Source organism: Lycorma delicatula, chromosome 5, assembly GCF_047948215.1.
Source record: "Lycorma delicatula isolate Av1 chromosome 5, ASM4794821v1, whole genome shotgun sequence".
Classification (NCBI taxonomy): Eukaryota; Metazoa; Arthropoda; class Insecta; order Hemiptera; family Fulgoridae; genus Lycorma; species Lycorma delicatula.
In genome coordinates, this window is record NC_134459.1 from 15534502 (window position 1) to 15560223 (window position 25722).

The window sequence follows — 25722 nt, forward strand, 5'->3', positions numbered from 1 at the left end:
TTCAATAGAATCGTTGGGGGAAGGGCGAGTGATACTAAATGAAAAGCGTTCACCTATTCGTGGAACACACACACACACACGTATATATATATATATTGACGAAAATTTTACTTATTTTTAAGGAATGAAAGACTTTGAAAAGCTATAAATAATTGGAAAACTAATCAATTAGAAAATCTCTGCAATCAAAGAGGAAAATTTTTAAGTTTCTATTATCATGGAGGAGGAAGTGTGGTAAAAGATAAAACGTATTTGATGACATTGAATTTTTTAAAAGTATATAAATCTAAAATCAACTAAATTTTAAATAAATAAATACTTTTTGTTATCATGTAAGTTTTATTTGTTTAGATCTTCCAGTTTGTTAAATGTCTTAAAAGAGTGGAGAAAGTCAAATTAACTTCTAATGTGTAATGTAATAACCATCCTGTTGTGGATTAAAACTATTGTAGCATATTAATATTTATTAGATTAATAACATTTATTTTAGAAATGAATAATAAAATAAAATTTTAATTAATTTTACTAAGAATACTATTAAATTTAATAAAAGTTTAAAACATCCCATTTCAGTAGCTTTAGGGTTTTATAAGAGTAGATTTAAATTACCGAGAGGTTGGAGAGTAAAGAACAGAATTATTCATTATAATTCAAAGCCAACAGATATTTTGTTTTTACCTGTTTAGATAAGATTTTAATATTTTACATTCTTAGGCTGTATTTTGTATAAATGGTTTTTATTCATTTGTTTATAAAAAATTAATACACACGAAAGTTTATTTACTAAAGAAAAATCCATTAAATAAATAAAACTTTGGTATATAATATTGAGTTTTCAACTGTTTTAATTTTATAATAGGTAAAACGTTTTATTTCCTCCAAATAATATTTGTTTTCTTTAATTTGTGACCAATTTTCTGAGTTTTCGGTTCGATTACTAGCTTGGATTGAAATATATGAAAATAATCAATAGTAATTCCATCCGTTATAAAAACTCTACGCATTAATAACCGTAAAAAAAAAAAGATTTTTAGATGTCGCATACAAATTGTCAATTAGTTCAACGGGTTGATCAAATTAACAAATCTGCTTAAAATTAAGGTCATTACAATCTTGAATAAATAATTTTGTTTCACTTTACATACGTTGAAATTGGAATTTTTCAGGCCAAAAGTACTTTAAGATTATTCATCAAGTTGTCTGCTATTAAATAGTTCAAAGTTGAATTACATGTTACTGAATAATCTTGGATACCTAATGAAGTAATGGATTAGAATTAAACAGAAGCATTTATAACAGTCATCAGTTAAACGAATTTAATTCATTCTTTTGTTGAGTTTAATGAAAACGCTTAATAATTATTTGGTTACCAGCTGTACAAAAAAGAATATCGGAGTTTTAAAGTTGAGTAATATTTCTTAACATTGACTTACAGTATATATTACTATATACGAGGTGTGTGAAAAAGTAGTGAGACTGCTTTTTAGTTACCAAAGTTTTTATGTTATTCAAACAACAATATTTTCCCTCCAAAGTTCCTTTGGGAAGCTATACACCGGCGGAGTCGTTCCCACTCCTGGTAGCAGCGCTGGAAGGCTTCAACTGCTAGGGCTTTTAACTGGTCGGTCACAGTCTTTTGAATATTTTCCAGAGTTCCAAAATGACGTCCTTTTAAGAGATTTTTCAATTTCGGGAAAAGGAAAAGTCACAAGGACTCAAATCAGGTGAATAGGGGGGTTGAGGAACCGTAGGAATGCGTTTTGAGGTTAAAAATTCCCTGATGGAAATGGCCGTGTGACACGGGGCATTGTCATGATGAAGCATCCACTTGTCTGCAATGTCTGGTCTCACGCGAATCACTCTTTTCCTGAGCCTTTCAAGGACACCTTTGTAAAACGTTTGTTTTCACGATTACAACCGTGAAATATTGTAACAAATTAAGACCCCAAGATCCTTATTTTGTACACCCTGTATGCACAAAGAGACGTTTGATTGATCTAATCGATTTTTACATTTCTTGATCTGAATATTAGGTATTTAATTCCAAATTATTACCATCTTCTTTTATATATGCTTTATACATTGTTACCTTTGCATTTGTAACAGCTTTTATCATCCTACCTTACTAAAAGGCATTTGTATGTAGGTGTGTGTGTGTGTGTGTGTGTGTGTGTGTGTGTGTGTGTGTGTGTGTGTGTGTGTGTGTGTGTGTGTGTGTGTGTGTGTGTGTGTGTGTGTGTGTGTGTGTGTGTGTGTGTGTATGTGTGTGTGTGTGTGCCTTAGCTTAGCACCGGAATTTACCGATCATTAGCGGAAAATCCCTATTCGTTAGTACATCTCGTTGTAGTCAGGTGTATGCATGTTATATTATTATATATCGATATATATGCAAAATATATTTAACAATATATTATTTTTATTTATGTGTTCATTTTTCTTCATAAAATAATGAAGTAAAACCGAAAAATATGCACCGGTATGTACCGATCACTAGCGGAAAATCCCGATTCGTTAGTTAAATTTCTTATTTAAGTTTCATTATATCGATTTTCATCATTCAAGAAAAAGTATTTTTACACAAGAGCTAATTGATTTTGGATACCTAATAATCCCATCTCGAGACGCCGCCAACCAGGACAACCCGGCTGGAGGATCTAGGCGTGTTGTCGCCTCTAGGATGCAGAGGCTTGCCGTAGACATGCCCTCAGCAGCTAATCTACATAATAATGTTTTAAAAGTGTTTGACTACACAAATCTTATCTCATATTTTATGCTTCCTTGGTTACTTCTACTTACCTAGAATTATGGTTAAAATTTATTTTATAATTTTTTTCCTCTTTTAGTTTGTTATTCCTAAAGGAACTTTTAATCAATCTTCTGGAACACCAAATCTGAAAGAAACTAACGTTTTCTTTTTGGCTTTTCTGGTGTCCATATTTGTTGCTGTAGAATAATATTATTCTTCACCAAAAATATTTTTAAAAATCTGACTAAGATAATTTTCCTTACTAAAAATTCAAAGCATTTTTGGCATAAATTATTTATTACCTTTGATTTTTAAATTAATATTATTCCTCTTTCAAATACTTCATTTTATTATTTTTATTCTACTTTAAAATTAAGTATATCATTAAGTTTTGCAAATTGTTTGATATTTCATACTATTATTTACTTATTTTTTTGTTGTTTTAATGAATAAAAAAAGTTTAATGAAATTAATTTTTAACTGATATTTTGCTTCATTGTATGGTATGGTTGCATATAGACGATACGTTTCATTCTTTTATAGAGAATTATTTATTCTACCGTCCCATTCTCGAAAAAGTATTCAATTGCATTTTGTACAGTTTTATGTTATAAGTGAGACCTATCTACATGGTTTTTGTGAAATAACTCGGCAGTCCTGCTGTAATTTTCTTCGTTGTAAAACCACAATGCAACAATTTTCACATACTCTTGCCTAGAATAAATGTGGTGGGATTGTTTTCTTTTTTTTAACATAACGAATTATAAAAAAAAATTTAATTAAAAAGGAAATATTTTCAGTACTTATCTTTTTTTTTATTTTTGTTTCAACTTCAGTTATAAAGAAGGAGTCGTCTACAAGATTTTTAATTCGCTAGATGAAAACACAAATTCATTAATCATTGCTTATTTAATTTTTAACTCTTACTTACTGAAGAAAAAAAAACCACAGTTCAGAATTTTTTCTTATAAATAAAACAAATTAATTAATTACATTTACTGCCAGTATAAAAAAGACAAAATCACTCTCAGATTTTTCACATAAGGTTATGAAACTGAATGCAACGAAACTATTACATAATATTAAATTGACTGGAAAACAATTTAAAATAATATAATAAAAAGAATTAATGCCAGTCAATTTGTCAATTTGTATTTTAATATATTTGTCATTAATGTATAAGTAGCCATTTTTTTTATGATTTTTTTTACAATTTAAACAATGTAATGTAAGGCTACTGTTTAAGAGGGTAATTCAATTTTGTTGATTTTTTTTACATCAATTTTTTGTTTTATTATCAAAACAATTAATTAAAATTCTCAGATATAGTTCGTATTTATAATGCGTATATTGCACTCGTAAGAAGAGCGTGAGGCTGAATGTTACACACATACACACACCCAGGTGATTCAAAAAGGACTTCACAAATTTAAAAGCACATAAAAATTTATTGAGAAAACTTACAGATTTAATTGAGATCTTAATTTATACAAAATCACATCAAGTTTGTCACCCAACATTCACTTTGGTTCTATATAGCATATCTGTAACGCGACATACATCCTGAAGTTAATTTCATTGTAGCAGGAAGTCGGACGTTAGCTCTGCAGCTGCGGTGTTAATTTGAATTTCTTAGCACAACAAGACCAGCAGGAAAAGATAGTACATAAACCCGATATTTAATGAAATTCCATAAGAAAAAATCTAGCGGAGTCAATTCTGGTGAGCGAGGTGGCCATGAAATCGGACCCTCACGACCGATCCACCGACCTGGGAATCGAGTATCAAGAAAATCTGGGACTTCTAAGTGGTAGTGAGGTGGTGCCCCGTTTAGCTGATAGTAATTGCGTCCAACTTGGTCATCATTGTCTAACGAATTAAAACATTTTGAAGCATGTTCAGATAAACGATATCGTTTACGGTTGCCTCCTGGAAGAAGAATGGGCCGTACAGTCTACTTTTGTTTACTTAGAACTCAAAAATATTCAGCTTAGGACTATTAAGAATATGCTGCAAAGTTTCATCAGGGTTTTCGCTACTATTCGGCAGTTGTGGCAGTTCACCTTGCCGCTGATATAAAACTTTTAACTTATCATCAAAAATTTCATTTTTCTAAAAATGTACCGTTGTCTGCAATTCTATCGCATTATTTCTACAGAAAACTGCAGCCGAGCAACTTTGTCGTCATCTGTAATGTGTTAAACCACGGTTAGTTTGTATGGCTTCAAGTGCAATCGTTTATAATACGCGCCAAACAGTCGTTTGTGGAATTCCAATGTTACAAGACGTAAGTCTAGTTGATTTCTTCGGACTACGTGCAAAACTTCTCCGAGTTGTTCCACAGCAGTTTCAGGGACGCTTAGGCGTCCTTGTGATTTTGTATGTGTAACAGAACAATAGTCTCAACAAACATTTGGTGCCAAGAGTGCTAGTAACTGCTTACTAGGAGGCTTCCTACCGTACTCTACTAAAATTACGTTGAATTGCAGTTTCTAACTGCAAATCGTTAAACTTGTCATAACACATCAGTAAATGTATTCATTTTTAAAAACACTGGTGAGAGCGCTGGTAGTCGAATTCGGTACTAATGGACTACGTGAGACAAAACGTGAGGTGTTTTGGTATGAAATGAGACCTCAACCAAATCTTATTTCAACATCCCTGATGATGGCATAGGGGACCCTCGAGGTATGCATGGAGGGGACACGTAACTGTGAAGGGCAAGCGAAATGCGTGTCTGCATCAGGGTATAATAGTAACGGAAAGGGTAGCTCTCCTGCGGAGAAACATTCTGATCACCGGAAGAGGAGATTATTAGTATGTTTTCGAGGAAGCACGGGAGATCCCAATGGTATGTCCGTGTTCGGACGAGCTAGGGAGGGCAGACTGCGCTGCCATGACACCCTGAGGCGACTGTGTTAAGCTTTTTAGCGTGGGCTAGTCATCTTGGGGGAGTTTTTTTTTTAAAAAAAAGAAAAGTTATTTCAATAAATTTTTATGTGCATTTAAAGTTGTGAAGTCTTAATTACTTATATATATATATATATATATATATATATATATATATATATATATATATATATATATATATATATGCCATAAGTAATAATTTATTGAGCTTCTTGTCCTTGAAAGTTATTTAGTTTTTCTTCAATTAAATGTATTAAAAGATTATTATCGATTGTAAATCGAAATACTTGTCTAAATTTATAAACTATAGTAATAATATATTAAAGCATTTTGAAAAGTTTGAAGGTAAAACGTTTATTATCATTAAGTAAAAAGTAGCGTTAAATGTAAATTTTAAGGTATATTTTCAGAGTAAATATTTGAAGTCTTTGTGAAGTGTACTTAAGCTCATTCAAAGTAGAAAGGAAACCCTGATGGATAAAGTAATATTAGTTTGACAGTAAGAGAAGTTTACCATCTGCATGGAAATTTTCGTCCGCACTGTGTGTTTCCTTTTCTTTTTGAAAGGTTGCATTGCCTGGCACGATATCACCCCAACCGAAATCACTACTACGGCGTAAGCGAATCTCTGAGCTCAAGTCATCTTTATTTATGGTGTTATCTGATTCACAACGTGGATCCATCTTTTGAAGTGATTCCTGAATATAATAAACAATTTAAAATTAATTTTTGGTAATAGAAACACACACACACACACACACACACACACATATATATATATATATATATATAATAGAAATTTAAATTATATTCTTTTTCATCAAATTATAAAATTTGATTGCTTGTTGTTTCCGTTAAAGATCGAGTAAAATATTTAAATATAAATTTTGTTGTAATTTAATACAGGTAAGCCTGTAATTCAAAAAAACAAAATCACAAAATTTTGTTGACAAAAAACGAAATTTTTCTGAAAATTTATTAAAAATAAATGATATTAAATTGTGCATATATTGTCATTTTTCAAAATATTTCCCGTTAGAAAAAGTAATCTGATTACAACTGAAACAATAAACAACATAAATATACCCTATAATAGAAAAATAATCATGAAATTGCTTATTTTAAAAAATAAATAATTTTACAACTAATAATGGTTCATCTATTGCAAATTGTCTTTAGAACGCTAAATGAAATATGATGAAGTTATCCTCAAGAATGTATATTCCACTATGTTACTATATGTAACATATATACGTATATTTATGTTACACTAAACCAAATGCACAGCTACAAATTAGGTTACCAATCCACTAAAATGCTGAACACTTTTCAGCAATCTCTGTGCTAGCGTATAAAATGTACTTTTATTTTTTACAACATAGACTGATTTCTTTGTTTCAGGTACTTCAAAACCGTGTAATACATTTCGGAAAACATTACAACAAACGAAATTAAGCATATAACACACTATTTACTAGGTAAGAAAAATATCATATTTTATAAATTTGTAATGATAAAATCAATATAATTTACATTAAAATTATATCTTATAAATAAAAAATTACATTAAATTTTTTGTTAATTAAAATGCAAACAAATTGTTATAAAAAATAATTTATTTAAAATTTCAATATTCTAATTTTTGCAAAAATCTCTTAAAAAGGTAATTTTTTAAGTATCTAATAACTTCCATTTCCTTTTAAATCTTCTAAAACTTTTACTCATTTCCATTCCATCTTTCTTTTTAATCCCATCTTTTCTAATGGTATGTCCATGTCAGTTACTTCTCCTGCTTTGGATATATCTGTTTAAACTTCTCTTCTCATTCAGTCTTCTTGTACTTCTTCACTTTACTTCTTTTTGATTTTATAGTTTTCAGAGTAAAAAATAATCTGTTTATTTGGTCTTTTACATCAAATGCTTTCAGCTTTTCTTTTTTTCTTACATTTTATAGAGGAGTACACTCTAAAGATAATATTTTATAAGACGATTTCTTTTAGTCTACCTATGTTGGTGAATTAAATGCCTTCTTATTCATTGTGTTTTACCGATAACGGGATAACAATACTCAAGGAAAATATATATCCTAAAAAATAAAAATACATAATAAATGTATATGTCATGAAAATTGACGAGTTATATGATTTTTCGTTATTTATTTACTTATTATACAACCGCTGGACATAAAAACTAGAAGCCAGCCTGCTTCTCTTATCTGTTTTCCCGCAGAATGAGAATACATTTAGTTGTCAGCACGAAAATAGCAAGGTCAGACCGGCGGTCAAAGAAGCGAAAAGGAGGATGAAATAAGTGGTTAGATAGTGACACGTGATAATCCGACCTTGAAATTACCGCAGAACGATAAAAATAATTCAATTCTGTAAAAATTTTAGTCGCTTCTAATCAGTGTATGTGTACATCGATTTCATTTGTTCGATAGATCAGGATATTTCTACCTATCTGTAGAAGCAGTACATATTACAGATAAAGGATTATTTTCCTCAAATCATGCAATTTTAAAATTGGTATTCAGAACTATACGTATACTGTTTAGTCAGATCCTAACTAGAAGTTGAAAAAAATACAATAACAAAATATGTAATATGTTTAAAATATATATAGTAATCCAGTAAACAAACCTGATATTTTTTATATTGGTTGGGATTATGCTGAGCTGGAAATCGGAAAGCGCAACAGTGATAAGGATATGTTAACCAAGCTTGTTTTATAGACTGAAAAAAAATAAATGAAAAAATAAGTTAGTTTCCAAAACACATTTAAGGTTGTATTATGTTGTGTGAACTTATCTTACATTAACTTATATAAAAAATATCTTGTATAATAAAAAATAAATATTAATTTTGGTAATTTATTTATAATTATAGAGTGCTCAAAAAGTGATGCAACATTTTCGGAAATTGAGTAAGTAACAAAAGTTGTTGAAAGTACGATTAATATAATGAATATGTCATTGCGTGCTCTTAAACGCATGTTGTAACGTTTGTTGAGGAATTGCAACGACACAAATTTCAATTTCGATCTGTAAATCGGGAATGGTGTGAGGATGAGTTTTGTAAGCAGCATTCCAGCAAGGTATCCCCACAAGAAAAGGTCAGGATAGGTTAAATCAGGTGACCGAAGGGAGCCAAAACCCCTTCGAAATCATTTGTCCATGAAAACACTGATCCAAGAAAGTCATAGTATTGTTGGCTTGTGGGCCGTTGCATCGTCCTGCTGAAACCGCATGAACTCCAGCCAGTCTGCAGGTATAGTGTTTGTAAATTGTTGCACCATCTGTATGTAGCGCTCATTGTTCACTGTACCATGAAAGAATGTCATGAAAATTCGCCTACGTGACATTGCAGACCAAACGCCCACTTTTTGCCTGTGCAGCTGATATGGATTTTCCGTACACCAAATGCGTGAATTCTGTGCAATCATGAATCCATCAACGTAGAACCATGTCTCGGATGACCAAAACCAATCATCGAGTTCTTTCCCATCTGGCGTTACAGAGGATATGAACCGCTGACAAAAAGCTACACGCTTTTCAGTATCTGCAGGTAACAACTTGTGAACAACACAAATTCTGTTTGGATGCAACTTTAAACACTTTAGCAATGCCGTGTGGGTATTAGCAACGGAGAGACCAGATTGGCTAGATAGACGTCTCATATCTTCTTGGGACTAACAGAATATTGCACGTCGATCATCTTTTCTGGTGTTAACACTTTTGGTCGACCACTTTTGGCTGTATTTGCCACATTCCTCCTCTATGGAACTTGTCGTACAGTCGCTTGATGGAGGACTTGTTAGGTAGATTCACACCATACTTTTCTGTGAAGGCATTCTGAGTCTGGGAATAAATGGCACACCTAATGTATTGCGAGACAATGAATATTCTCTGCTGCGTTGTGTAACCTATTTTTCCTCAATTCTTTTTTCAATTAAATCCTGCAACAAAAGAATGAAACATTCTTCCATAAGGTTGCGTCACTATTTAAACACTCTATTGTGTTCTCTATTTAGTGAAACCAATGTAATATAAAGAATTGATTTCCAAAGAAAGGGACACACCATTTTCCTATTTCAATTATCACCAGTGTTTCTAGCATTTTTTTTAGCCTCCAGAACCACCGTAAGGTATTACTTCAGAGGATGATTTCCATGAATGAATATTATCCTGGTTCATTCTTTGAAGTAATACCTTACGGTGGTTTCGGAGGTTAAAAAAAACTTCTAGCAGTTCTGATGGATGGATATATGAAAAGTGTCCGAGCTACTTATGACACCAATCAGAGTTCCTCTCTGTGAGAGTAATGGGTGTTTGTTTTAAAAATCAGTCCTTGAATTGGCCTGAGTAAAGATGTTTCTTGCAGGCCTGAAATTCACTTGAATTTCGATAGGCTTGTAATGATATAGCTCAGTGAAAAAAATAACGGTAACATTTCACTCTTGATTTTTATTTTCTTGTACGAAGAAAAGGAAGTGCTGTGACCGCGTAAAATTTCGGTTTTCAGATTTCAACGGAAATATTCATTTTGACCATCCCTGAATTGATTTTGAATAGTTTCGGCGTGACGTCTGTACGTACGTATATATGTATGTATGTACCTGGCGTAACTGAAAAACGATTAGCCGTAGGATGTTGAAATTTTGGATTTAGGACTTTTTAACATCTAGTTGTGCACCTCCCATTTTGATTGCAATCAACTGAACCAAAAGTGTCCAAAAAAGCCCAAAATAAAAAAAATAAAAATGAATTTTGGACTTGTTCCGTTTCATGATGAGCCGGTTGGTGCTGGGCTCTAGTATGTATTAGCGTTCACTAGCGAGTCTGTTTCGTACATTTCATTCGGCGACCGAATCCTGCAAAGAGTAGTTGCATTTTTCATTTCGTCCGGATGGACAGTTAGTGTTACTAGTAATAGTATACTTGATAATGTTCAAGTCTAGTTAGCATTTATTATTGTTAATTTAATTTGTCATGTTAGTTATTAGGTCAAGAGTAACAACGTATAAACATAAAAATTCAAAGACAACAAGGAGTTTTTTATTTCATCAACACCATCTGCAGTCCGTACTCGCTCTAAAATCTACCATCGTTTATGGTCCTCACGGGCAGGATCTAACAGGACTCTTTCTTAACTGCAGTAATAAGCCCTCATTGAAAGTTTTTCAACAATATTTCATAACTGGTTCTTATTTTAATTGGTTTCACAGTTATAGCCAAATTAAATATTTGGATTTTGCAAGGGGAAGGCACAACGGTTCGAATCAGACATCAACTCCTTTTTTAAACTTCTTTTTAATTTAAATTTATTGATTTATTAATAATTATTAACCTCTGATTGTAAAAATATTTTTACGATAAATAATAATTCAGTAATAATAATACTAAAAAATATATGAAAAAATATCAGAAGTTATATTACATGAAATAAAATTTTATGTACTTTTATTTAAAAAAAAAAAAAATTGTATATGTAATTCAATAGACGTACAAGGAAGTTGACCACATCAAATTTTTTTATGATCAGATTGGCTTGGGATTATTGCTATTATTGGGAATTATCATAAAATATTAGTATTTTATATCAGGTTATTAACAATAATTACGCTTTAATAAACTTAAAGTACATATATTTATACTCTTATTATTACGAATAAATTCCACTCTCTTTTTAATATTTTGAAGATAATAATAATAAATATCTTAAAATAGATCTACGTAGGTTCCCTTACTTCATTTTTTCATAAAAAAAATTAATTGAGAAGTTTGTGGAATTCCTCTATTGATTATTAATTGCGTTAATATAATAAAAAATAAATTCTTCACATCTCATCTTTTTAATTTAGATTTTCACATTTTAAAACGCAATTAACAGATCTTACTTAATAATTATAAAATTATTCTAGTTATTAAAAATGTTTGTTAATATATTATAGAAATTAATTTTAATAAAATTATTTGTTTAGACAAATTATTTACAATTTAAATATACTTTAAAACAGCCGATAAATATAATTTATTTACTGAAGTTCTGGAAAAGACAAATTAACATATTTTATTGGGTTTTAATAATATATTCAATGTAATATAGTTTAAATAATTTAATTATTTAATAACATGAAATATTTTATTACTATGGAAAATAAGAGGTAAAATATAAATACTAGCTAATTACTAACACACAGACAAAATATTCAATGACTTTATTTTAATTTTATTCATTTAATTTGTAAAAATGAGAAAAAACATAGAAATAAAAAAATATATGAGTATTATTACATTAATATGTACACATTTTAATTATTCAATAAATACTCCAATGTGTTTAAGTCATAAAAATATACTGTTCCACTTGTCCTTAACTGCTTATATTGAAAATGGTTTTATATTTTTTATATTTGTATGAGTACAAATTATTTTATTTTTGTTTATTGTAGGTAATTTCGTTTCAAAATTCATTCCTGAATTATTAATATGTGCGCACGTGCATGCATGTTTTTCTACTTAAGTTCTGATATAAAAAAAAAACAACTGATTAAATCAATTTTTGGAATATTTTTTTCCAAAGCTGATTTAATATTATGATTTTGATTAAAACAAATTTGCTTACATAAAATATAATTTTTAATTCTTCACTTGTTCGTTATTAAACATTTTTAAAAAATTTGAGATTTGTTGATTTTTAAAAAGACACTTAATCAGTAAAGCTTTCCAAACCATTTAAAAGTTCAAGCGTAATAGTAAATCGCTGGTTTGCCTGTTGTTTCCTTTCTCGTGGATTACTTAGCACAGGTGGAAGACGCCCCACTAGAAGTAGACCAAGTCACTGTGGCGGAGGTTTCAGCTGTAATCAAAGCCACAAGCCCCGACAAGGCTCCGGGTGTTGACGGGATCGGTGCCCGCGCATTTTGGAATGTTCCTTCCGTTCGTATAGCTACCATAACCACAATATTCACATCAATTTTGTACGTTGGATATTTTCCGAATTGTTGGAAAACTGCCAAGGTGGTATGCCTACCCAAACCTGAGAATTATAGGCCGATTTCCTTATTACCAGTGTTGTCAAAGCTATTCGAAAGGATTTTCCTTTCGACATTTGGGAAACAAACACATTAGAACATTAGGCGATATTTGGGAAAAGGAGTACGGCCTGAGCAATTTGGGTTCAGGGGGGGGGCACTCGACGACCCACCAACTGGTTAAAATAATCGACAGTCTTGTCGGAGGCCTAAATAGAAAAGCGGTAACTCCAACCGTTTTTCTAGTAAAGCCTTTGACAAAGTTTAGCGTAGCGGCTTGATCTATAAACTCGCACACATGAAGATTCCCTGTTGCTATGTCAGATTGATACGGTCTTATTTACTAGACCGACAATTTGCTGTACGCGTACAAAGTATAGTATAGAAAATGTATAAAAGCTGGGTACCCAAAATGTTGACCCTATAATAATTATTCTTTTAGAAGTATTATACTCTATGATATCTGAAAAAATAAAAGGATTAATTTGAACTGAAAATTATTTTTAGTTAAGAAATTCGTAATGCAAGTTGCTACCAAGAGGATAAGTTGAAATGATTTTCTCTATATTGAATAGAGTAGGTTTTTTATTTGTAAGCATTATCTATATATTTTCCTTCATTTGAAATAGTTACGTACATATGTCCAGTTATAGTTCCTGATTTCACACATATATTAATGACCATTTTTCGATAGTCTTCAAATTATGAAACAAAAGTTATATCGATACTCAATAATATTTTAAACTAAGTTTGAAAAAACTTATAATAATATTATCCATATCGTGGATCAATATGAACCTTTATATATATTATGTGAATGACATACAGTATAACTGATACTTCTCTTATTTACTACTGTTTGCTAATTCAAAGTAATCAGCGTACCAGTATAACGTAGTTGTTCGGTTGTTTGTTTACAAATATACGACTAGAATATAACAAGGTTACGCACCTGTATATAGTTTAGCAACATCAACCTATCCATTGTAACTTACACTTATGGTGTGAGTGCAGTTCTCATTTCCAACATGAATATTGGAATATATATTTTAACATACACATGTATTTTGTTATAATGAATTTTTTTGTTACAATGCTTTTATTTTTTAACAGACTTCAAAGATTCTAATCTTGAAATTAAAGATATAATCAGGCAGTATTTTTTTTATGTTTGTTCGCGCATAACTTTTCTCCTATTAATCCGATTGAAATAAATCTTGCTGAAATCGAACGCAGCTGCTTTTGCGGTGATACCGTGATGTTGAAAAAATTTTTAGACACAAAAATCGGTCTGAAAATTGACAGAAAAGACTTTTTTGCCGTCCCGCGATTATGGTCTTCTGTAGGGCAGTTTCTGCTCGATATGTAGCACCGTTAATAAAATCATTAAAAATCGAGATATCTCATCTTAAACCTTTCGCATTAAACCCAGTATACATCTATACTATTACACTATTATATTCAAAGAAACGGGAAATTTAAAAAATTAAATAACGTTAATGAAAAATTTTTTTTTAGAAAATGAATTTTATTTCATGTATTTTTACAAATGTTGCCATTTTAGGATACATACATTTTACTTTATTTTTTAAAGCTGACATCTTGCAGGTGACCTCTTCTACGTAAATACTCACGAAGTCTCTTCGTTAAATTGTTCATGGTTTGACGTAACATCTCGACTGGAATTTCCGCAATCGCTTCTCGGATCTTTGCCTTCAGTTCTACCGTTGTAGCACGTCTACTGTGGAAAACTTTGCTTTTAAGGTGACCCCATAAAAGTAATCGCAAGCTGAGAGATCAGGCGATCTGGGAGGTCATCAAATGTCACCATTTCGTGAAATGACACGTTTTCCAAACAATCGGCGTACATCTGCCATCAACATTCGTGCAGTATGTGACGTTGCTCCGTCTTGTTGAAACCAGACTGTGTTAAGAATCGGTGGAAATCTCTTTTGTTGTTCGACAACAAAGGTTTAAAGCACGGCTACGTAACGAGCCGACATCACTGTTATCGCAAGACCGTTGTCAACCTCAAAAAAATAAGAGCCTATAACACCGTAAGATGACATAGCACACTTTCTGGCTGTGCAATGGACGCTGGTGTAGCTGCGTAGGATTTTCTTGTGTCCGGTATCTGAAATTTTGCTCGTTAACAAATCCACTGAGGTGGAAATGCGCTTCGTCTGACATCCACAGTTCGTGAACAAACTCTTCGTTATCATTTATCTTCTGAAGCATTACATTACAGAATTGTGTTCGCACAACTGCATCGTTCGGTTTCAGTTCCTGGACGATCTGCAACTTGTATGGATGGAATTGCAAGTCCTTCGCTAACATTCTTCGAACACTTGAACTATGCAATTGTAAAGATGCTGAGAGACGACGGATTGACCGATGTGGACTCCGTGTGACAGCATCTTGTAAAGCTTGAACATTCTGTGGTGTACGGACGGTCGCTCACGGCCTTGAGGTTTCTTTTTCATTGTCGAACCGGTTTCCTCAAAATTAGATATCCATATTTTAATTGCATGTGCTGATGGAACACAGTCGTGCCGTCCCAGATTAAAATGACGGCGTAATTCTCTACGCGCATTAAAAAGAAACACGGGAAGCTATTTAAAATTTGGATCGGGAGGTATTGCCGCATACACCTTAACAGTCCTGATCTCACACCATTAGGTTTTTTTTTATTTGTCGTCTGAAATAGTTTTTATTTAGCACCAAATTTGGCAACAATAAGGAAGTCAAGTTGCGTTGCAAAAACGGCTCAGATATTAAGGTGAATAGTACTTTACTGCTGAAATAAAAATGCTCGCAAATGATGGGACAAATGATCTCCGAATAGAATAATCTCCGGCACGTCTGTGGCGGAGATTATTTTGAAAAGTAGCATTAATTTCGTTATCGTTGAATAAATAATAATTTTCCCGATCATTTGGCTTTTTAATTAATGAATATTTTACAATTATTGAACTTTTTAATTGAAATTAGTAAATTTTGTGTTTGAAAGTTTTGTTTTGGAGTTTGTCTCACGGAGCAAATAAGATGAAGATGGGAATACATATTAACCGAAGTTTTAGAAATATTTTAAAAAAGTATCTTTTTGTGAAGAAATCTATAAAAGTGTTGAAATTTGATCGTTAAATTAATACGAAAAGAGTTACTAATTAATGTAGTAATAAAAATTAATTCGATCTTATGACTGACGCGAACTTATTGAATTGTATATAATGACGTATGTTTCAAAATGAATATCGGAGTTTTAAAGATATGTAATATTTCTTAAGTTCCACGTACATTGATTAAGTTATATATAAAATAAAGAGTAACTTAAACAATTTTAGATGTGTGCAAACTCTGAAGTCTACAGATTGTAGATATGCAAATGAAATGATGCATTATGACGATGAAGATTTTCTTTATCGTATCGTATTCAGTGACGAATCAACATTTCATGTTAATACAAAAGAAAACACTCATAATATGCGTATCTGAGATCAGAAAATCTCACAAAATATTGAATTGTGAACGAGACTCCCCAAAACTGAATATATTATTTGTGCCATATTTCGACGACCAGTTTATGGGCCGTTCTTTTTCGCGGAAGCGAGTGTTTCTGGAATAAACTATATTCATACGATACAACTACGGTTCTTTCCTCAACTTAAATACAAACCAGAGAACTTTATTACGCATTATAATGGTGCACCGCCTCACTGGCATAACGCTGTACGAGATCGGTTGAATGATATTCTTCCTGATCGCTGGATCGGTCACCGGGGACTAAATGACAGGGCTTTGTTTGGCCTCCACGTATGTCCGATCTGACCCCGTGTGATTTTTTCTTTGGGTTTAATAAGGATCGTAGATAGAAAATGATGAGAATGAAGCAGCTGTCTCGTCAATTACTCCAGACTTCTCGCTGATTAAGGCATGGGGTGACCCTCTTATCTGGTGGATGTGTGCTGTGTGACGAATGGTGGGTCAAATTAAACACTCCTAAGAAACACTGTTTGAGTTACTTTTTCATTTCGCGTATAATTTATCAAAGTTAATAAATCTTAGTAAATATTACACAACTTTAAAACCCTGATATTCGTTTTGAAACACATGGTATAATGAAATAATCTTATTAAGGGGTTTGAAAAAAAATGAAAGCTGCCGGAGTTATGTTAATAAAGTAAAATATGATGAATATATCCACGGTGTATAATTAAAGAAGAGCCCCAAAAATATTTCCACGAGATATTTTTTTTATTTTTCTGTTTAGCCTCTGGAACCACCGTAAGGTATTTATTACTAGTTCAGAGGATGAATGAGGATGATATGTATGAATGTAAATAAAGAATAGTTTTATACAGTCTCAGATCGACCGTTTCTGAGATGTGTGGTTAATTGAAACCCAACCACCAAAGAACACCGCTGTCGACGATCTAGTATTCAAATCCATATAAAAGTCTTTTAGCCTTTACTAGGATTTGAACATGAGTTATTATTATTTACCTAAACCTAAACCTTCGTAATATATTTTTTTGTGATCTAGATTTTATCTCTCAGATCTGATCAGTTATTATAAATAATAATCGGTTCAAAGTTTGTGAGATGAATTTGTTGTTGTCATAACCGTATTAGTGACAGGTGATGTGATGTGAAAATAATTTTCTTGGGGGCATCGAGCTCAGTAACTATGAGCGGGTGAAGAAAATTGAATAAGAATGTTCAAAAATGATGGGAAAGATGGCTAAATGTAGACGGGGATTATGTTAAAACGTAGCATTGATTTCTTTGGCATTGAAGGAATAATAATAATATTCCAATTGTGATTTGTTTCTCTTTAATTACTGAACGAACCTTATAAATATTGTAATTAAATTTGTTTTTATTAATTTATTAATCTTTTTTTCTTTAATTTTAAAGGAAATGGTTTATTTTTTTAAAAATCAGTCAACATTAATAATATTTAACCGGCAATGTCAGGAAGTATGTTAAATTATTACACCTGCACCCTTATTTCCACCCTTAATTTACCCCCGTAGGGGAAGGAAATTTGCAAAAGTAATGGTGAAATATTGAATTGTCACCCGACCTTAGTAACTGTGAGAATTCCACCAACAGGCAACGTCAGAAAATATGTTAAATTAAGGATGAAAGATTTCAGGACAAACATGAAAAAAAAAGATAAAACATTGTGAGTTAAAATAAAGCAAGTACTGAAAAGATTAATCTTAAAATAACTTTTCTTAAGATTTTAGAATTTAATTTACTAAGTTATTAATTAATTTTTCTGGGCTTTACTTTTTTAAAAGTAAATATATATTCCCGTATTTTTAACGACTGTTATATTTTTGTTATGGTTTTTAATATGAAAGTTATTACCATAACTGGATTTTAATATTCCAGATTTGAGTAATGTATTATTTATATTACATGATATGAATAAAAATAAGAAGATTATTTGTAAAATGTTGTGCGATTTGTAAATTTACAGTCTTTACAATAATTCAGTAAGTATAATAAGAACTGAAAGAAAAGAAAAGTAAGCTCCACTTCAAAAATATGTAAGATAAATATGTAATCTATCCTCGTTTCTTTCAAAATACTTATAGAAGAATAAATTGAAAATGAAATTAAATTGAAAAGAATAGACGGGAAAGTTTTCCAATTGAATGATAATTGATCGAAAGAAAATAAAGATGTTAAAATTGATAATATGTTTTTAACAAAGGATTAACTTCAGAACCATTGAAAAAAATAAAAATAAAAATAAAAATGTGCTTTAATTAAGGGGATATTAATTTTAAGTAAATATTACTTAATTATGATAACATTTCATAAGTAAAATCGATCTCCGCGGCGGAGTGGTAGCATATCGGCTTTCCTCCGGAGGTTTCGGGTTTGAATCCCGGTCAGGAAAGGTATTTTTCATACGCTATAAAACTTGTATCTCATATTCCCATGCATAAGGTTTCAGCTTTCCGATGAATTAATAAAATAATAAATTAATAAAAAAATAAAAATAAAAAAAAATTTTATAATTCAAGAAATAAAATTATAAGTAATGGAAGGAAATTGTTGTACACTTTGTTTTACTTTGATTCTTAGCAAATATCTAAAGTTATGGAAATAGCAAACCTAATTAAAATGCCCTGGGTAATAGTCGACTCGTCAATGGATGCTGAATAATATTGAATACAAATTATTCGCAACTTTTGTGCACACGCTTTCCATTGTTGGTGGAGGCAATCTCTAATTAATGTTTACAACAACATTACAAGCTTACTGTAGTGCGGAAATATTCTCGTACAAATATTGTTGCATATAATTGCACAGAAACTTAAAGATAAACACCTTAAATAACAAGAATTCAGTCGTTTTGTTCCGTGTATATTTGTATTCACACATCCCCCACCAGTCCGGCAACCCATCCACAAGCTGTGTGTAAATTGAGTTTAAGTCAATAAAATTAGGTAAATAATAATGTATGGTTTTTTTAAAAATAAAAAAACGAACTTTTGGAAATTTTGTTATTATGTATGTTCTTAATTTTGTTGGAAGGGGATTAGTTAATTTTATAAATTTTTCTATAAAAATTTCAATTTAGAGGAATATGTATAGTTTATTCAAAAGTTAAAACTATACTAACAGAACAATAAAGAAACTTGCATTATATACAAGTGTATATGTCGCAGGGAAATGATGAAAACGAGAATCGATTAAATCCCTAAGGTAGATAATCGGTTCACGGAAGATGTTAAAATTACACTCTATGTGTGATTTTCCTATAGAAACTAAGTGATTTTGAACAAACGGCATGATAAAGAACCTCGTTAATCAGACGAGGTTAGCGAGCGATGCGATCGTAGGTTATGTTTGATTAGATTATGTTGATTCCGTGTAATAACGTATCGCGCACTATATCAATATAACCTAACCAAACATAACCTACGCTTGCTAACTTCGTCTAATTAACGTTAAATATACAAATTATATATATATATATATATATATATATATATATATATATATATATGTACATATTTTACCTATTTAGTGGCCAGTAGACAGCTTCATTGTATCCTGATTTGTATATAATTTTAACATCTTCCGTGTATTGATCATCTACCTTAGGAATTTGATCAAATCTCCGTTTTTAAAATCTCCCTGCGACATACTCGTATATACACACCATCATTAATTGTACAGTACTATTAATAAAATTGTACACTCTGATACTGCTACTAGCTGTGTAAGGTTAGGAAATTTATTCTGTGTTTAGAATTACCAGTACTAATTTTTTTCGGTCAGAAATTTAATAAATCTTTTCTCCGTTCAGATTTTATAAACAAATTAAAAAAAAAAATTATAGCTTAAAAATAAACTTTAGAAATTTTTAGATTAATCTGAACTTAATTTCGACAAATTAGTTTAATAATTATTATATAGATTAATTAGTATTCATTAACGGATTGAACAATCTTCGTGCTTATCTCCGTGGCAGAACGATAGGGTCTCGGAATTTCATTCAGAAGTCCCGAATTCGAACCCGTTTAAGCATGGCATTTTTTATCCCCTACAAAAATTCCATTTCCATCACGCACAAATTTCAAAATTATCATTAAAAAATCATTAAAAAAACCAAAGTTTAATTTAATTTTTGCTATACAGTTTTAAACGTGTATTTAGGAGAATTTACAATTTAAAAAAAGATTAATGACATTTTCAAGAGGAAAGAAAGGTTAAAGCAGATAGCCTTGAAACTAAAATGGGTTGAAAACCCATCACAGTAGGTAGCTTTATCGATGCGGTTTGTATGGTAATGTAATTCTGCACCGTTAATAAATGTGTATATGAACAAATTTCTCTCTACTTCTCTCTTGTGCAGTTTTCATTTTTGAATAAAATACATCAACATTTAAAAAAACATACGTATATTGGCTGACCTACATTTATTTTTTAAAAGGATCCTAATAAACTTCCAAAATATTAATCAAACATATTTAAAAAAATATAATGAAAAATTTTTGAAAGTTATAGATTTTTTTTAAATTTTACTACTATTTTCTGCTTAGATATTACTCTTGAAGTTTTAAATTCTTTTATCTGGATCGTGGAAGGATAAGTACATTGAATAATATTAAATTAATTTTTTTTTAAACAGAATTTAAATTAAGTTTTAAATAATTAAAACTTTATCATTCAATTAATTTTTACTAGATTGATATAGTCTACTATTTTTCACGTGAAAAGTTCTGGGCTCGATTATTGTTCATGGGTTGTATTTTTATACATATTTTATCATGTAAGACCGAGATTAAAAAATTTCAGCATTCTCTGGTGAGTATGAATACATACCAAATACGTTTTTTATAGATTTACTGTACAAGCGAATAAATTTCGCTTGCACGGTAGGCAGGCTGGTGTTCGAGACACAACCAGACCGAGTTACTTTTTTACACGTTAAATATTATTCTTTTATTTAATTCTACCGCTCATCTGTGACGTCACAACACAGCAGACGACTACGATAGCTGTACGTCAGTGCTATCAACTTTTGAAATATTAACTAAATAAAATTAATAATTAATATTTAATGTATAAATAGTAATTTGGTTGGCAGCCCTGTGGAATTTCAAATTTACCGGTCCAAGAGGAAGAGGGAAAAAGAAATTTCCACGTAGAAAAAGTTTTCACATAGAAAAAGGGAAATTCGAAGATGGCGGACAGTGACACTAGCGTTTCTTGTGGTTTCAAGCGGTACTATTGATTCAGTATGCCCAGTTAGCCATTAGTTTAGAGCTTTTTTGGGGTAGGGGTGCAACATTTTTTTTCTAATATATTTATTTTTTAAATATTTAGTCAAAAAATGTGCGTAAGAAAAATATGACCATAATTAGGCAAAAACTCGTGATACTGAGGGTAACCTTGTTCTACAGCCTCACCTTCTAGACCTTTAAGTTGAAAATTTAATAGCATCAATGCCCCATATATAGAAGTAATCTGACCAAATTTATTGAAAATCGGTCCAATATTTTTGTAGATATAACACCGAACACATACACGTGCATACAAACATCAATTCCGGAAAATTTTCATCTGGTTTTTGGGTTTCTTTGGTGTCAAAACGTCAAAATCCGGTGAAAACCGCTTGTACCTAAATCGGCCCAATTACTATTCTTTCCCTTCTAGAGCTAAGCTCTGCTATGGCGCTATCTAGATGGGATAGTAAAAATTCCCGATTGAGTTATAAAAATAAACCAGATAGTTTTATTAAAACTTCATGTCACATTTTCACATAGGATTACGTCAGAAAAATGCCCAATTTTAAAATGTTTTTATTTAATCCACAACCCGACAACTTATTAGATTTTCTACATTTATTTTTTTATTTGTAAGAAGATGAATTTGTGTGTATGTGTGTGCATATATATATATATACACCTTTCTACAAAAAAAATGGTGGTCAGGTAATCTTAGGTAATTGGAAATTATATAAATAATCAATCATTTTATTGTTTTAGAGAAAAAAGTAGAAACATTTAAAATAATAATTTCTTAACCTGCAAAAGTTACTTATAACAAAAAATGTAACTTAGAAATCATATTTGAGTATTTTAATTTTAACTTTTTATAAACTATAATTTATGTAATAATTATTAGAATTTGGTATTGAAGATGTTTAATTAACAAAAACAATTTTTAAGCCTTTATTAGGTTTGAATTTACCTGACTAAAATAACAATATACACACTCTCGTTCGCGCGCAAATCACGCACGTATATGTATAATTCAAATGCAGTTAAAAAAAACACAAAAAAATATTTTATGACAGTTATGAACTCTTGTAGAAAGGACCTTGAAACAAAAATCATTTAGAAAATGACAATTCAATTAGCAAGATTAAATTTCTTCTACTCAATTAACCTTAATGTAACTTTCACTTAAATTTTTAGAAAACAAAAGTGATTTATATCTATAATTAACTATTTATATTATTTATACCTACATATTTATCTAGGTATGATTAAATTATTCGTCTATCGCGTGAAATAATACTCTTAATTAAATTGTTGTATGAATATCAATTATATTTCACAATTTCTTATTATTTTTCACAAAAGTACGTATAGAGTTTTTCTGGATAGAGACAAATTTATTACTTTATGATACGTGTCCCATTATTTCATATGGGTATAACGCAAGTAAAGAATTAGGGATTCAAGAATAATTAGAAACATTAATTTTCTCTGAGTATAATGATGTTTATTATACAGTAAGTTTTTATGATTGTTTGTAGGATTAAATATTACATGTATTTCAGAAGACTTGGCATGCTGATATTTAACTGGGTGAAGAGATAGCAAAGAGAAAACAAATAAACTTTTCACTTTCCTTATTGAGCCTGGCATGGAATGTTTATTATCTCTGAAAATGCCTGTATAATTTCTGTAAATGACATTTCTTACATCTGTTATGTCACGGTACTAAATATGTATATAGTATTGTTATTTCATTATCGTACTTTTATTGTTTTTGGTTTTTTACTATTATTATTCTACGTAATAAATGTAATTGATACAAATATATTTATTTATATTGTTTTGTTTGAGAGTACAGGAGGAGTTAACCAAATAAGATTTAAAATTTAGTGCGTGGAATTATTACTGAAAATTTTAATATATATGTTATTGTCAAAGACCGATATCTGGCAAATGTCCGAAATCCTCCGATGAAGGTGGACACATAACAAATACGTCGATGGATGACCGAAATATTTGTGAAATAAGTTGTGAAATTATAATAGTTAGTGTCGACTGACGTCGCTAGTACCACCACACCTGCGCGAATTACGGTATGGACGCGCGCACTTTAATTATAATGATTGAATTACATAAATGAAAAAATATTATATTTAAATAAAATAATAAATACTTAAATTTAGTTTTGTGTGTGTGTGTGTGTGTGTGTGTGTGTGTGTAAGCCGTGCATCAGAAAAACCCAGAGAAACACAGTTCTGTGTTGTAAGATTTTTTTAATAATTTGTTATTTGATAATAATCTATATAAATAAATGATAATCTTCGTTTAGTGTATACCCTAATAATTCAAAAACTACTTAACCCATTTCGCAGAAAACTTCATAATTATTTTTATTATTTGTCTTGGTAGTGTTTATATTTTATTAGTTCTATGGAATTAGTTTACATGTTTAAATAATAATACGTTTATAAAAACAAAATATTGGTCTCGCATAATAACTGTCTGAGAAAGTCGATTTTGACATAGACAACGCAATGTTAGATATAGACAATGACAATCGATATAGACAATATCTCTCGTTACATACAATGACATTAAATTTAGTAAAATAATCTTTAGGTTATTTATGTTTACATTTTTTACTTCTTTGTACGAAGTAAAGGAGATAATTTGATCACGAAAAATTTCGGTTTTTAGATTTCAACGGAAATTTTTGACAATCCCTGAATCCATATTTTGACTAATTTCGGCGTAACATGATTCGCCATAGGATGTTGAAATTTTGGATTTAGGATTGTAACATCTAGTGGCGCACCTTCCCTTTTGATTGCAATCGGCCTGATCAAAAGTGTCCAGAAAAAGCCACAAGACTAAAGAATTTGGATTTTGGACTTTTTCTTAACTTCAGTAATAAGCCCTCATTGAGAGCTTTTCAACAATATATAATAAATGATACTTATTTTGATCGGGTCCAGAGTTACAGTCAAATAAAAGTTTAATTAATGAAATATTTGGGTCTTGCAAGGGGAAGGCACATCGGTTCGATTCTAGACTTCATCTCCTTTTTTAACTTTTTTTTTTAATTTAAATGTTTTGATTTATTAATAATTACGTCTGATTGTAAAAAAATGTTTTTACAATAAATAATAATTCAATAATAACAATATAATATATATATATGTATATGTGCAAACATTAAAAATTATTAATGAAATAAAATTTTGTGTAATTTTCATTAAAAAAAAAAAGTATATGTGTAATTTTAATACGTGTACAAGGAAGTCGTGTGGGGCACATCAGATTTTTTTTTTTATTGATTTACGTAGTAGTGACATTGGTGAGGTTTGAACTGTAGTAAACGTTCTAGGAGTCATAAGAAGAAAGAAAGAAAATTATTAGTGAATTAATATTGTACAATTTATTGTTTTCGTAATACTCTTTCTTTTCATTATCAGTAAAAAAAATTGTAAATAATAATATTAATATTTATGTTGAAGGTAAATCTTTTTACCATTTAAAAATAAAAATATGTCCAAAACGACAGAATATTGGTCGACACAATTCGAACCAAGGGAATGAGATTTCTTTGCTGGTCGGGTTTATATTAACCACACATCTCAGGAACGATCGACCTGAAACTGTAAAATATTACACTTCATTTCCATTCATACTTATCATCTTCATCCATCCTTTGACGTAATAGCTTATGGTGGTTTCGGAGGCTAAACAGAAAAAGAAAAAAAAGTGAATGGGAGAATGTGAGAATACAGAAGAAATGAAACAGAGGAAGAAACAGCACAACGAAATGAACGAAATCGATTACATAATTCAAATATAAAACAAAATCTATTTAAGTCATACACTCAAATTTAGCAATAGCACGTCCGCTAATATAAATACATTTGTTATAATTATAACTATATAGTATTAATTAGTTATATATATATTGTATATTCATCTCTATGTTTTATTCACATTCCTTTTTATACTTTATTGGCGTATAAAAATGGTAGGCTATAATTTAAGTTATTCACTACTTCACTTTTAATTTGTACAACATTTATTATAATCAATTAGTCGCTTTACTTGCCCTCCACCACACTGTATCTCTCTTTACTCCTGCTCTACTTACGGTCTATTCGCACTCTTCCATTTTCCACTACCGCTGAATTTCATTAATGCACTATCATAAATATCATTAAGTGTGAAGGGAAAAATTAGGTAAGTATCTGTATTTAATGGTAGCCTGTATTTTCAAAGGGCCATACAGACTAACTA

The 25722-nt window shown here is 30.6% G+C and overlaps 1 protein-coding gene across 1 annotated transcript in view; it reads right to left on the minus strand.

Annotated features, from left to right (window-relative positions):
• Positions 1–25722, minus strand: part of LOC142324719 (lutropin-choriogonadotropic hormone receptor-like) — a 179342-nt gene that overhangs the window by 51855 nt on the left and 101765 nt on the right. The window contains exons 5-6 of the mRNA XM_075365636.1: positions 8296–8388; positions 5459–5483 (exon numbers count right to left, since the gene is read on the minus strand). Of these exons, the coding sequence (XP_075221751.1) occupies positions 5459–5483; positions 8296–8388 (118 nt within the window). The remainder of the gene's footprint in view (positions 1–5458; positions 5484–8295; positions 8389–25722) is intronic.